The following is a 14,811-nucleotide window of genomic DNA, read 5'->3' as shown; positions in this document are numbered from 1 at the left end:
GCAATCAACTTTAGAACAATTTCATCACCTCAAAAAGAAATTCCTGCACAACTTAGTAGTTACCACCCCCAAAGCCCTGTCTGCCACAGCTCTAGGCAACTACTAATCTATTTTCTATCTCTGCAGACTTACGTCTTCTTAACATTTCATGAAATGGAATCCTAGAACATGTGCTCTTTGGAATTATTTCACTTAGTGTAATGTTTTCAAGGTTCATCCATGTTGTAGCATGTATCAGTACTTCATTCCTTTTTATTATTGAACAATATTCCATTGCATGGACACACCACATTTTATCTATCCATTTATCAATTGATGGGCATTGGGTTGCTCTACTTTTTGTCTATTATGAACAATGCTGCTATGAATATTCATGTACAAGCTTTTATGTAGACATGTTTTCACTTTTCTTGGCTATAGACCTGGAGGTAGAATTGCTGGGTCATTTGGAAACTTTATGTTTTACCTTCTGAGGAGCTACCAGAATGTTTTCCAACGTGGCCACACCATTTTCTCTCCCCAACAGCAGTATACTAGAGCTCCAATTTCTTCACATTCTTACCAACATTTGTCCTTTCTTTTATTTGTATCTCCTTGATAGTTAATGTTGGTGATCATCTCTTCATATACTTAGTGGCCGTTTGTATATCTTTGGAGAAATGTCTATTCAGACCCTTTGTCCATTTTTAAATTGGGTTGTCTTTCTTACTATAGAGTTGTAATAAATCTTCATATATTCTAGATACAAGTCCCCTCTCAGATACACGATTCCAAAAATTTTTTCCCACCCCATGGGATGTCCTTTCACTTTCTTAACAGTATCCCCCACAGCACAAAAATTTAAATTTTTTGTCAATCTTTCAGGTAAAAATAGTGTGCCGTGAGCAGCCAGTTCAGTTTGCACCTCAATCATGTCTGTGTGTTTCTCTGAGACAACCATCATATTTGGATGCAGATGTGTACACATTTCCCATTTCACCACACAGAATATTAAAAATGTGTGTATGTAAGGGTCAAGATTTAATGAAATATTGAAAAATAGTGAATATTTTTTACTGCTTACTCAAGAACAATCTTTTTTTGAGTGTGTGAGAGAGAAAGAGCACAAGAATGCTCAAGGGGTGGAGAGGGGCAGAGAGAGAGATCTTAAGCAGGGGAGCCCAACGTGGGGCTCAATCTCACAATCCTGAGATCATGACCTAAGCCCAAATCAAGAGTTGGACACTTAACCAACTGAGCCACCCAGGCACCCCAATTAAGAACATTCTTAAGTGAACTTTTGTTTTGCTTTTACTGCATGTGCATGATGGTAAAAAGTATATAACATTAGTACAGTTTAGCGCCAATGTCTTTAATGGTGCTAAGGTACAAGCAGTTTCATCCATCGTTGCTTGTGCCATCAATGTAAATGCCAATTTACATGAAAAGGGCAATACAGTGAAAAGGGCAAATAATGTTTTAGTATTATTATGAAAATAATCTTGACCTGACATACTCCTGGACAGGTTCTCAAGGAGCCCTAGGGGTCTGCTAGGCCACATTTTGAGAACTGCTACTCTATGACATTCATGTTTATTTGAAAAGGAAAAAAAATTCCTTATATGTATGTTTTCTAATAAACTGATACTCCGGGAACAAGATACAAGAGGGAATATGTGACATGTTATCTTCTGATTTTTGCCTACCTTTGACATACCATTGCACATCCCAGGGACACATAACCCAGAGAGAGGAATTTAAGCAAGGATAATGAAAAGTAATGGGTCTTCCACCGTATGTATGAGGAGAAGGCCAGTTAGTGGATGATGATATTATGTAAAATTATTTACCCTTTGTAAATATCTACTGCATTAGAGTGGATATAAGTTGTTAGGATTCTATTCTCTAAGTAGCAAATAAAGATAGACAGGTCTTAGACTGTCCTCTGTAAGGCCAGTGAAGCTTCTGTCCAGAATTAAGCAAAGTCAATTCAGAGTAATCCTATAGATTCTAAGCCAGTAAAATGTACTCTGGAGACCAAACTCTCCCGTTGAAAGTCCTTTAGAGACAGGGGCCTTATCTACTTAGGAACTACTTACTTTATCTAAGGATCTTCAAGCACTAATAGCTGTGTTTAAGCAAACTTGAAAATAGTTACAGACCATGGCCAAGTTACCGGGATCTAACTTGTCTTTCTTTCTAATCCATCCTGCATACCACTTCAAAGTTAATCCCCCTAAATCACTCTCACCTTTATTCAAGAACTTTCAGTAGTAATTAAAAGCTAACACTAATGGAGCTCTTAACCATGTGCCCAGCACTATACTGGACAATTTAAATGAATTTTCTCATTTAATCCTCCCAGTAATCCAATGAGATATATTCTATAGTTCTTTTCCTGGAGATGAAGAAACCTGGCTTAAATAGATTCGATAACCTGCCCAAAGTTGCTGAGCTTCTGAGTGGCAATACCAAGACTCAAACCCAAGCTCTTGACTACTGCAGTATTTTCGCAGAGATACTACTGGTCTAATAATCACTTAGGGAACTTGTTTTTTCGTTTTTTTTTTTTGTTTTTTTTTTTTTTTAAACAGCTAATTGGGCATAATGACAAGGCACACACATCAGAATTTCCAGGGCGAGTCTCTGACTCACACCAGGTTTAGGAACCACAAGTTAACTTCCCATTTCCTAGAGAATGGAGTGGATTTCCTATGTCTAAATTACTCCTCTTAGGAGGATTCTAGAATAAGGGCAAAATTCCTTAAATTGGCCTACAAAGTTCTTCATTGCCTGTCATTTGATTGACCTTTTTTGGTCTCATCTTGCCCCAACTTCCCTTTTGTTTCGGTCTCCTCTATTCATTACAGGGCTTTCCTTTACAGGGTATTCGCACATGCTGTTCTTTGGTCTGGGATGCTCACCCCCCTCCCGTTGTCTAGTTAGCTCTTGCTCTTCTTTAGGCTTCAGCATAATGGACACTTCCTGAGAAAAACTTTCCTGAACTGCCTAGGTCAAATCCCTAGTTATAATCTCTCATAACACTATGTACCACATTTACAAATTAAAAAATATTTATGTGATAATCTCTCTCTCACTATAAACTATACAAAGATAGGTATAATCTCTCATAACACTATGTACCACATTTACAAATTAAAAAATATTTATGTGATAATCTCTCTCTCACTATAAACTATACAAAGATAGGTAATATGCTTGTTTTTGCCCATTATGGTATTCCCAGTGCCTAGCTTAGTGCCTGTCACATAAATACTGAATGTTCAATAAATATTTGTTGAAAGAATTAATAGATTCAAGGCCTTTTGAACTATTCCCTATTTAACTAATCAAATGTATTTTTCACTCTTACTCAACAGAGACCTACAGTTCTAGTAACAGAAGAGGTTAACTCTTCTCTCTACATCTTTTCATCCTTATCCAGACTCAAGATCCTTCTCTACCTCCTCACCTATATACACTTATAATTCACCTATTCACCTATAATTCTTCCTACTGCTACAAGGTAGAAACTAAATTTCCTTTGTTTCACAAAGTTCTCTTCAATACACCAGCCCCTAACAAATGCCTCTAAACTTCTAAATCACTTTGTATTTCCATGCCATCCATTTGGTACTTCATCATATGCTGCGTTATGTAATATTTCATATGCAAGTACCTTGTTTTATTTTTTTAACGATTTATTTATCTTTTAGAGTGCATGAGCCCATGAGCAGGGGGAGGGGCAGAGGGAGAGAGAATCTTCAAGCAGACACCCCACTGAGCGTGGAGCCTGATGTGGGGCTCGATTCCACAAACCTGAGATCATGACCTGAGCTGAAATCAAGAGCTGGACGCCTAATCGACTGAGTCACGCAGTCGATTTATTTTATTTATTTTATTTTTTTAATATAACCTGTTTTATTTTTTTAATATAACCATTGTTAGGGAGTTTGCATGTTCTTAAACAGTAGTTTAATTTGCTACTGGAGTACCCAGGCATGTCATAAGTCCTCTGTAAACATCTGCAGAATGAATTAATGAAGAACTTTCTGTGGCCTGAAATGTGTCAGCCTGCAGTTATCAACAAATTTACCAAAAGACAATTCTCTTTGGAGGGCACCTGTTTATTTTACACTATTTCTCCATGGAATACCTCCAGGGACCCTTTTGGCAGACAGTTCAAAACAAGTGTGATGGAAGAACATTAAAGTAAGATACTATTTTAAATTTCCTGACATATTTAGAGAAGTTCTGTACTCAGGGATTTCTAAATCCATTACAGAATTATTAATATATTTCATAACTCTCTAGGATTCCATAACTCTCTTGGCCGACTATCTTTTACCACAAACCTTTAACCCTATGTAAAATGTAGTACATTTCAACTTTTTCCCCCTTCGGTGAGACTAAGATCTAAGTAATTAAGACTTTTTTCCTTTCAAAATCGGAAAGTAAATTATAATTCCAATTATCTGAGTCTTTTTTTTTTTCATTTTTATTTATTTGAGAGAGAGTACGTGCACAGGGGGAAGGGGGAGAGGGAGAGAGAGTCACAAGCCGACTCCATGCTGAGCGCAGAGCCTGATGCCGGATTTGATCTCAAGACCCTGAGATCACGACCTGAGCCAGAACCAAGAGTTGAATCCTTAACCGACTGGGCCATCCAGGCACCCTGAGTCTTATTTTTATTATTTTTTTTAAAGATTTTTATTTATTTATTTGACAGGGCAAGAAAGCACAAGCAGGGGGCACAGCAGACGGAGAAACGGGCTCCCTGAGCAGGGAGCCCAATGCGGGGGAGGGGGGGCTCAATCCCAGGACCCTGGGATCATGACCTGAGCCGAAGGCAGTAGCTTAACGAACTGAGCCACCCAGGTCCCCCTGAGTCTTATTTTTAAATGCAAGAGCTGAGGACAACAAAATCAACAGAAAATATTAAAATTCAGGGGCGCCTGGGTGGCACAGCGGTTGGGCGTCTGCCTTCGGCTCAGGGCGTGATCCCAGCGTTATGGGATCGAGCCCCGCATCAGGCTCCTCTGCTATGAGCCTGCTTCTTCCTCTCCCACTCCCCCTGCTTGTGTTCCCTCTCTCGCTGGCTGTCTCTATCTCTGTCAAATAAATAAATAAAATCTTTAAAAATATATATATATTAAAATTCAGGCTATATGTGTCACCCATTTCAAATGCAAGGAATTAATTTATTTCATGAGTTTTATCAATCATGATTTTTGCCCATACTAATTAAAAATATTTAAAAATTAAAGTTTGATAATAAAGAATTATGAGTTATCTGTTTCTCTTTGGATGTCGTTATGAACATTTTATATGGAGCTAATTGCTTTTTTAACAGCTTTATTGAGATATAATTTACATACCATAAAATTCACTCATACTAACTGTACAATTCAATTTTTTCAGTATATTTAAAGAGCTGTGCAACCACTAGAATCTAATTTTATTTTATATTATTTTTTAAATTGAGATATAATGCACAACATTGTATAACTATTACCACTCTAATTCTGGAACATTTTCTTCACCCCAAAAAGAAACCTTGTACTCATTAGCAATCTCTCCCCTTTTCTCTCTTACCCCTCCAGCCCTAGGCAATCACTAATCTACTTTCTGTTTCTATGAATTTTTCTCTTAACATTTAATATAAATGGAATCATACAATAAATAAGTGGTTTTGTGACTGGCTCCTCTTACTTAGCATGTTTTCAAGACTTATCCATGTTGCTGCATTTTTCAGAACGTCATTCCCTGTTATCACCTAATAATATTCTATTGTGTAGGCTACCACATCTGATTTATCCTTTCATTAATTGATGGATATTTGGGTTGTTTCCACTTTTTTGACTGTTAGGAATAATGCTGCTATGAACATTTGTATACAAGCTTTGTCTAGACACACGTTTTTATTTTTCTTGGGTAAACAACAAGGAGTGCAATTACTAGGTCAGGTGCTAATCACTCTTACAATGAATAACATACATTTTTTTTTTCTATTCAAAGGATTTTTGACACAGTCCAGAAACAGACTTTTCATGAAAATCTAATATAAAATCCTTTTTTTTTTTTTAAAGAAAATAAGGTTAATCTGCACACAGCTTCTCTATCAACAGAACTGTTATCATATTACTTTTCAATTTGGGGTTCAAGTGGAAATTATAAAATGCGGTGAGAACTCCTTTTAGTGTAAATCATAAAACTAGACCGAGTTTGCACTAGCCTACTTAATCGATATGCTAGGATCAAATTCTATTTTTTGAGCAGGATGTATATATCCATCTCCTTGCCTTGCACAAGTGCTTAAGAGATAAATACACAGTAAGGGAAGGCTTACCCAGTAGGAGGAGCGATAAATAGGAATTTAAAATATCAAACACCCTGAGTAAACTAAATTCTTATTTCCCTCCACTAGCGGGGGCCTGTCTTACATTTCATGAGAAAAAGGTGAATCGTTAATTATAATTAGTCATGTAAATTCCCAAAGCCTTTCATAAAAGCATCTTTCAGAAATTGGAGTCCAAATAAACTTCTGTTCACATATTTTCTTTTCTTTTTTTTTCTGGCAATGTACACTCTAGTTCAAATATACTCAGGAAGCAAACTTTAAACAGAGAATTAAGAGCTGATTGTAAAATTCCACATTAAAAAAAGAGCATAAAGACACATTTTAATTTTAATTTTAAAGAAGAATCAAACATCTTGCAGCAGAAATGCGGCATAATCTAGGGAAACTACCAGACGTCCTACCAATCACAGCACTGGAGAACGCCACAGGTCGTCCAAAAGACGCATTCGTTTTAGCCAACAGCTCTTGCCTCCCGCCAAAGCTGTCCCTAGAGCGTCAAAGAATAATCCAACGAGTGACTGATGATTTTTCCCTTTTGATTCCCCTCCGCCCCCCTCCTCCACACACATCCACCTGCTTGGAGGTGTCAACGCGACTGGAAATGGTTAACAGTGACCAGCAACAGAGAAAGAAACAAACACCCCTGACAACCCACAGCTGAGTAAGCAAGAGCTGTTTATTCACGAACATGTTCCATTTGGAGACTGTCGGCGAGCCCTTGAAAGACCAGGCACATTTTAGAAGGCTCCTAGAGAGGGAGAGAATAATCTTTTCTCCCCCGCCACTCCCCCAAAACACACACTGAGAAGCTCCGGTGGGAACCATCTGGTCAAGGCAGCCCCCCCTCCCCCGACCCCTTAGGAATAACCTCCCGCACCAGTGCATCCGACCCCTTGCGCGGGTTGTGTAACTCCCCAAAATGAGCTCAGACGCGCCAGAGGCTGGCCCCAGCCCGAGGGCTTCTGAAGGCGCTTCTGCCACCCCCCACCCCCGCCACGGCCCGCCCCGACGCCACGACCCGGGCTGGGGACCCTGACGAGAAATGGCCCTTCAGCCCCCTTCCCTCACCTGGCTCGGTCCCACCTGAGGGCAAGAGCTGAGAAAAGAAACAGGCAGGAAGGGCTGACCTTGTTGCTACTGACAGTGGAGCGGCACATCCTGCTGCTTCCTGGAAAGCGGCCCGAAGGACATTTTTCCCCCTGGAGGAAGGAAACGGGAGGGCGCCGGCCGGGCGGCGGCGGGCGCGGCGGCGGTGGTCAGGGCGGGCTGTGCAGCCTCTAGCGGGGACGGTCCGAGGACTACATCTCCCAGGCTGCTCTGGGCCGCCTTGCGTCGTGACCCCGGCGCGCACGGAGGCGGTGACTCTTACCTCACAGAGGTAGCTCCTCCGCCGGCAGCAACTCGGCTCCCGCGGTCCATGGACCGGAACCCCGGGCCGACGGGCAGGAACCCGGGCCGCTATCGCCGCCTCCCCACCCCAGACTCCTCCTCCTCGCTCTCCACCGCCTCCTCCGGACGCCCGCAGGACGCGCACCGCCGCCTCCGGGCTCGCGGAGCCAACTCAGGAGGCTGGGTGGCGGGTTCGCGGCTACCGCCGGACTGAGGCCTACTCCGCCGCCTCTCAGTGCTATTGTCCCTGGGCCCGGCCCTGACCAGGTCCACTGGGGAGGGCCGAGTGCGCCGGCTTCACGGAAGATGCCGGACCAAGCACTACAGCAGATGCTGGACAGGTACGGTCAGCTTTGGGGGGAGAAGGCGAGCCGCGGATCCTCGCTCTGACTCTGGCCCTGCCCGCGCCGGGCCTCGAGGCTCTCCGTAAGCGGAGCCCGGCGTGCCGGGAGGAGTTCCACGGCCGGGGGGCCGTGTGAGGGGCAGAAAGTTTGGAGTCCGTGCTGGGGGAGGACAGGGCGGATGGCTCGGGTGCTTAGACTTAAAGCGAAACTTAGGGAGTGGCGTCTAGCTTTGTTGCAACGCCCTTTTGAAGTGAAAGGGGCTTGGGTTAATCCACAGAATTAGTTTCTTTTTCGGTTTCTTACACTCCTCCCCTCCCCCCAAAACTACGTTGTAACGTGTTTGTCGCGATGTCACTGGCAAGAACAACCAGACTATCTTTCAGGGGAGTGATCCCCTACAGTTTTAAGACTCTTTCCAAAAACCAAGGGTAAGCATTCTTTTGGAAAGCCTGAGAGTCCGATTTCGTTCCTCCTTTCCCCCATCCCACCCCACCCCCAAACTGTAAGGTCGAGCGTATCCACAAGGGAGTTTTAACGGTCAGACCAGAGTAGAGGTTATGGAAAACAGCCACATGAGTCCAACACTGAACAGTTAGCATATTTTATGATTCGTTGAGTTCACTGAGAAAGGTTTATCTTGTACTGAAGACAAGTGGCCCATTTTTGGGGGGCTCCTGTCTGTGAAACTCTTGTTGTGAAGTCGGTTGCACCGCCCTCTGCTGTTCAGATTCTAGTTATGGGTTCTACCATGAGTTTTTGGATACTCAATCTACATTTCTCCCTAGCCAAGTCTTAAATTCCTGGCATTGCCAATGCTACAGGCTAATGCATAATGTTTGTGGTTGCTGACAGTTGTCAACAGACCACTGGTCACCCTGTTAAGCAGGTGGTACAGTTCTTCCTGTTGAGTAGAGGTCTAACTGTTAAGACGTTAAATGAAAGGCCTCCCTGAGATTATACCCAGTTAAAAACTGTTTGGATCAGCCACACCCAGAACACAGATCACCCAAGAGTACATCTCCTCCCAGAGTGACATTTTCTCTGGAGCTTAGAATTTTGAGACATCAGTGTTGATGAAAATCATGTTCCTTACTTTATTCAGTTGGAATGACCCAGTGATTAATCCAGCCTTGTTTGAGGTCAGCATTCAGGTCAGGTTGTATTGACTATCCCCTTTTTAATGTAACAACTCATTTATAAGCTCCTAGAAGGCAGAAACGTCCTCATTATTTATCTTAAATCCTAGAACAGAGCCTGATACTCGGTAGATCATCAGTAAGTATTTGTTTGATGAACAAATGCATGAATTTTTTTGTCATTTTCCCCAGTTGTCTAGGGGTCTGATAAGTTACTAGGTTTTTCCTTCGTTATAATTTAGCATACTGGCAAATTGCAAAGGACTACTAATGCCCAGAGGAAACCTCCTCATTCCACTGCCAGTTCCAATCAAATGAGACCCTGTTCTGTTGCAGGATATGTTGTAATTAGATTTTTTTTTCCTTTGAGTGTCTGCTGCTTTCAGTCTTACATAGATGACTTTTAGAAGGATTTTTATGTCCAAAAGATGACCTGGCTTTCGTATGTTCTTTGGACATTTCCATAAAAGTAAAAAGCCAAGGGGTACTCATGAGACATTTACAACTTCTCAACAGAAACTTGGAAATTCTGAGTGCGTTTACTAAAGCTGATGACTATAATATTGGCTAAACCTCATCTTTTGTACCTTTTTGACATACCTCAACATAGATTCTTAAGATGACATTCAAAGACTTTTATTATCTCAGTACTTTGCAACCTGGCTTCACATTAGAATCACCTGGAGAACATTTTAAAAATATGCATGGGAGAGCACCTGCATGGCTCAGTCGGTTAAGCATCTGACTCGATTTCGGCGCAGGTCATGATCTCAGGGTTTTGAGATCGAGCCCCCCCCCCCCCCCGCCCCTCCAGGCTCCCTGCTCAGCTGGGAATCTGCTTGGGATTTTCTCTCTCTCCCTCTCCTGTCCCTCCCCACCCACCTCCGCAGGTGCCTCTCACTCCTCCCCCCACTCCCACCATGTACACCGGCTTTCTCAAATAAATAAATTTTTTTTAAAAGTTTTTAAAATTTATTTGAAAGAGTAAGAGAGCACACAAGCAGAGGGAGAGGGAGAAACAGACTCCCCTGCTGAACAGGGAGCCCAACCCTGGGATCATGACCTTAGCCCGAAGGCAGACACTTAACCAGCTGTGCCACCCAGGTGCCCCTAAATAAGTAAATCTTAAAATATATATATATATATATATATATGGAAGGATGCCTGGCTGTGCCCAAGACCAGTCAGATCACATTTCTAGAAGGATGGGACCTGAAATAAGGGATTATTTCATGATAAAAGTACAGATTCGTGAGAAAAGTTTGGGCTTTAGAGACCATAATTGTGAGATTTTCATTTTACCCCTAGTAAGCGGCAAAATGTGATTTTGGACTTAAATTCTGAGGCTATCCATCCTCATTTATAAAATGAGAATATATGGGGTGCCTGGGTGGCTCAATCAGTTAAGCATCTGCCTTCAGTTCTGGTCATGATCTTGGGAGTCTTGGGATGAAGCCCCATGTCAGGCTCTGGGCTCAGCGGGAAGTTTGCTTCTCCCTCCCCCACTCCCTCTGTGCTCTCTCTCCTTCTCTCCCTCTCTCTCAAATAAATAAAATCTTAAAAAAAAAATGAGGATATCCTCACAGGCTTGTATCAAATGAGAACACATGTAAGCACTTTATAAAACAGTAAAATGCTATTCGTGTGTTAGGCATACAGAAGGTACTTAAGATTCTCCTATAATCAACCAGTGTGGCACTGTCCTCCCCCCTGATCTCCTTCATATTTACTGTCATCTTAATGTGGGCTGGCCCTGCATACAAATTGAACACAAAGATACTTGATTGATTCATTTGAGGAATACTGACAAGCGTAACAGATTAAAATGTGTCAACCTACTCGGGTTCATAATTCTTGCCATGAATTTGGCTCCCCCCCAGCTTGGTTTTTGGGTGGCAGTTTTTGAGGGACAGAATTTAGCTCAGAAACCTGCCCATATGTTTATTTCTCAAATGCAGGTTTTATTCTTGAGAAGATTAAGGAAATATGTGTAACACATGAATTGTTCTGTTGCTTCCAGGTTAAAAGTTGGGTATTTGGGGGCGCCTGGGTGGCACAGCGGTTAAGCATCTGCCTTCGGCTCAGGGTGTGATTCCGGCATTATGGGATCGAGCCCCACATCAGGCTCTTCCGCTGGGAGCCTGCTTCTTCTCTCCCACTCCCCCTGCTTGTGTTCCCTCTCTCGCTGGCTATCTTTATCTCTATCGAATAAATAAATAAAAATCTTAAAAAAAAAAAGTTGGGTATTTGATAGTGAATTAATATGTATTTGTATTTATTGAATTTATGTAGTAAATATTGACTGCCTACATTTACCTGGTACCATTCTAGGTCTTTGGTATATATAGTGAACACAGACAAAAATGCTCATATGGGTCTTAAATTCTAGTGACGATTGTGTTTAATTGTAACACGGATTGTGCGTTCAGTTTATACTACTTAGTCTTTCAGGGTTTATAAATTAATGGCAACTTATTAATAGCTGAAGTCAAATTGCCTTGTCCTTTGTGAATAAACTGGTTTAGCGATTGTTTATCTTGATAAATTTTATCGCAGTTTTTGTAGGTGGAAAGAATATATATAGATATATATTTTGATTGCCTTTCATTTTAGTAACAGTAAGCAACTGTCCTGTGTAAATTTATTATTCAAATCTTTTAAATTGCTGTGGGTAAACAGATTTTGAGAGTAGTGCGAAGAGGGGTGGTTTTCTAGTATCGTGAATGATTTGGGATCACAAATCATTGCCCTGAAATTATAAGCATTTATAAACTCAAACGTTTTATATCATTATTCTATCACCAACTATTTTCTTGATTTCTCTTATGTTTCTCAAAATTAGGATTAAATGTATAGAGAGTACAAAGAATATTGTAACAAACTGCAGGAACGGACCTTATGTTTGAAGCCTGGGCCTGCTGAGTTTTGCTTCTGGAAACTTGACTTATGTATACCGCATCCCACAGTAAACACTCAGGAATTTGTTGAGGTGGTTTTGTATCACTTATTTGCACCTAGTGAGTAGGCCCGGCACTTAGCCAGTGTCCTGATACAGTCATATGGGAGGGAAAGAGGAGAGAATAATCTCTTCCCTGCCCCTCTCCTGCAGTGGCAAAGTGAATTAGGATCCTCATTCTGTGAGTGTTATCAAACACAGGTGTACATCCCTTTGGAGGATGTACACTGTTCTGATAGGACCATGCCATATTATCTTTGGATTTATATAATCATCTCTTAATTTCCATTAAAGCAATTTCTCATTTTCTTTGTCATTTGGTATCTTTTCCTCAATCACATCACTATCCCATTTTGACAACTACAGACCAATACGTAGAATTAAAAAGCATAGCAATTAGTTATATTTGCCTATCTGTATGTTAAAAGTGGAAACATTAGAGAAAAAGCCCCTTTGATCACTCTCATCAGTTCCATATCTTTTCTCCATCCCCGTTGCAGTATCATAAATGGATTTATAGTCTTCCCATCTCCTTTGTTTAATGCTTTTATATATACTATATATAATTCATGGTTTTGTTTTTGTTGCTAAAATTTAAATCGGCCTACAATTTGCTTTTTTTTTTTTTTTTTTTTTAAAGATTTTATTTATTTATTTGACAGGATACAGACAGCCAGCGAGAGAGGGAACACAAGCAGGGGGAGTGGGAGAGGAAGAAGCAGGCTCATAGCGGAGGAGCCTGATGTGGGGCTCGATCCCAGAACGCCGGGATCACGCCCTGAGCCGAAGGCAGACGCTTAACCGCTGTGCCACCCAGGCGCCCCTAAATACTATTTTGAGTTCTGTGATACTCAGCAATTAAAGAGAATATATATATATAATATTCATTGGATTGACATATTATTCTTTTTTACTTAATCTATTCCCCTGTTCATGATATTTGGTTCATGAAACCAAATGATATATATATATATATATATATATATATAATATTCATTGGATTGACGTATTATTCTTTTTTACTTAATCTATTCCCCTGTTCATGATATTTAGGTCAGCAATTAAAGAGAATATATATATATATATTATTCATTGGATTGACATATTATTCTTTTTTACTTAATCTATTCCCCTGTTCATGATATTTAGGTCCTTATTTTCTTTTTATTAGCTTTCCTTATAATTGGACTTTGTCCTCAGCTATACTAAAAGTATACTAAAGGTCACCAATAATTTCTTTTTTTTTTCTTTAAGATTTTATTTTAGAGCGAGAGCCGGGGGCAGGGGTGGAGGGAAGTGGGGGGCAGAGGGAGAGGGAGAGAGAAACTATCAAACATCCTCCTCACTGAGCATGGAGCCCAATGTGGGGCTTGACTCATGACCCTGAGATCATGACTTGAGTGGAAATTAAGAGTTGGAAGCTGAGGGGCACCTGGGTGGCACAGCGGTTAAGCGTCTGCCTTCGGCTCAGGGCGTGATCCTGGCGTTATGGGATGGAGCCCCACATCAGGCTCCTCTGCTATGAGCCTGCTTCTTTCTCTCCCACTCCCCTTGCTTGTGTTCCCTCTCTCGCTGGCTGTCTCTATCTCTGTCGAATAAATAAATAAAATCTTTAAAAAAAAAAAACAAAAAACAGTTGGAAGCTGAACTGACTGAGCCACCCAGGTGCCCTGTAAAGGTCACCAGTAATTTCTTAACTACTAAACCTAACGCCTTTTTTGCTTGGTCCTCATATCCTTGACATATATTTAGTGAAGATGAAACTGATGATCACCACCCCCTAACTTCTTGAAATTCTATTCTATTTTTTTTTAAAGATTTTATTTATTTATTTATTTATTTATTTATTTGACAGAAAGAGAGAGACAGCCAGTGAGAGAGGGAACACTAGCGGGGAGTGGGAGAGGAAGAAGCAGGCTTCCTGCGGAGGAGCCTGATGTGGGGCTCGATCCCAGGACCCCGGGATCACGCCCTGAGCCAAAGGCAGACGCTTAACGACTGAGCCACCCAGGCGCCCCTGAAATTCTATTCTATTATACCATACTATTTTTCTATCTTTTGCTTCCCCCCACTCATATATTACCTTACCTTTACTCCCTTCAGTCACGTAAGTATGGCTTAAGCCTCAGCACTTAACCATTCTTCTCTGAAGTGTACCCACTAACTATCTCACTTTCACCTCTGTTTAAATGACTCCCAGATGTGTGTCTTTATTCCTGACCACTTTTCCATATTTCAGGGTCTCTTTCCTAGCTGGCCAATAGACATTTCCATTTTGTGTATACGTGGTATTGCTAGCACCTTAACATATCTAAAACTAAACTGATATTTCCCTGGCTTTTACTTTTCTTCCCAGTTTTTGGATTTTGATTAGACCATCCTTCTAGTCCACCAACCATGAAACCTAAGTCTTTTGTTTTGTTTTGCTTTTTGCTTTTTTTGCTTCTTTCCCTCCAAATTCACTCATCAAATAATATAGATTCTTTCTCTGGTTCTACTTTTTCTCTTCCAGTTTGACTTATAGAGTAGTATCAGAATTGGCCAAGGCATAATTATAATCACCTCATTTCCATGCAAAACCTGCCAGTCTGCTCATCACCGATATGATAAAATGTAAACTTTCAAGACCCTGGTGAAGGGGTTTAG

General features: G+C 41.1%; 2 protein-coding genes across 4 annotated transcripts in view; one reads left to right on the top strand and one right to left on the bottom strand.

Annotated features, from left to right (window-relative positions):
• Nucleotides 1-7,610, bottom strand: part of CPEB3 (cytoplasmic polyadenylation element binding protein 3) — a 180,060-nt gene extending 172,450 nt beyond the window's left edge. For 2 of the 3 annotated variants that reach the window (XM_087862907.1, XM_045809951.2), the window contains exon 1: nucleotides 7,468-7,610. The gene's annotated coding sequence lies outside the window, so the exon portion shown is untranslated. Of the gene's footprint in view, nucleotides 1-7,408 lie in introns of all 3 variants that reach the window. The other variant, XM_045809952.2, reaches the window with a different exon arrangement.
• Nucleotides 7,611-7,709: 99 nt separating this feature from the next.
• Nucleotides 7,710-14,811, top strand: part of MARCHF5 (membrane associated ring-CH-type finger 5) — a 51,316-nt gene continuing 44,214 nt past the window's right edge. The window contains exon 1 of the mRNA XM_045809919.2: nucleotides 7,710-8,070. Coding sequence (XP_045665875.1) covers nucleotides 8,036-8,070 — 35 coding nt within the window. The 5' untranslated portion in view covers nucleotides 7,710-8,035. The remainder of the gene's footprint in view (nucleotides 8,071-14,811) is intronic.

This window comes from Ursus americanus, chromosome 6 (assembly GCF_024610735.1).
Source record: "Ursus americanus isolate L20-20 chromosome 6, mUrsAme1.1.p, whole genome shotgun sequence".
Classification (NCBI taxonomy): domain Eukaryota; kingdom Metazoa; phylum Chordata; class Mammalia; order Carnivora; family Ursidae; genus Ursus; species Ursus americanus.
The sequence above is the reverse complement of the archived record's forward strand: the minus strand, read 5'-3'. Positions and strand labels throughout refer to the sequence as shown.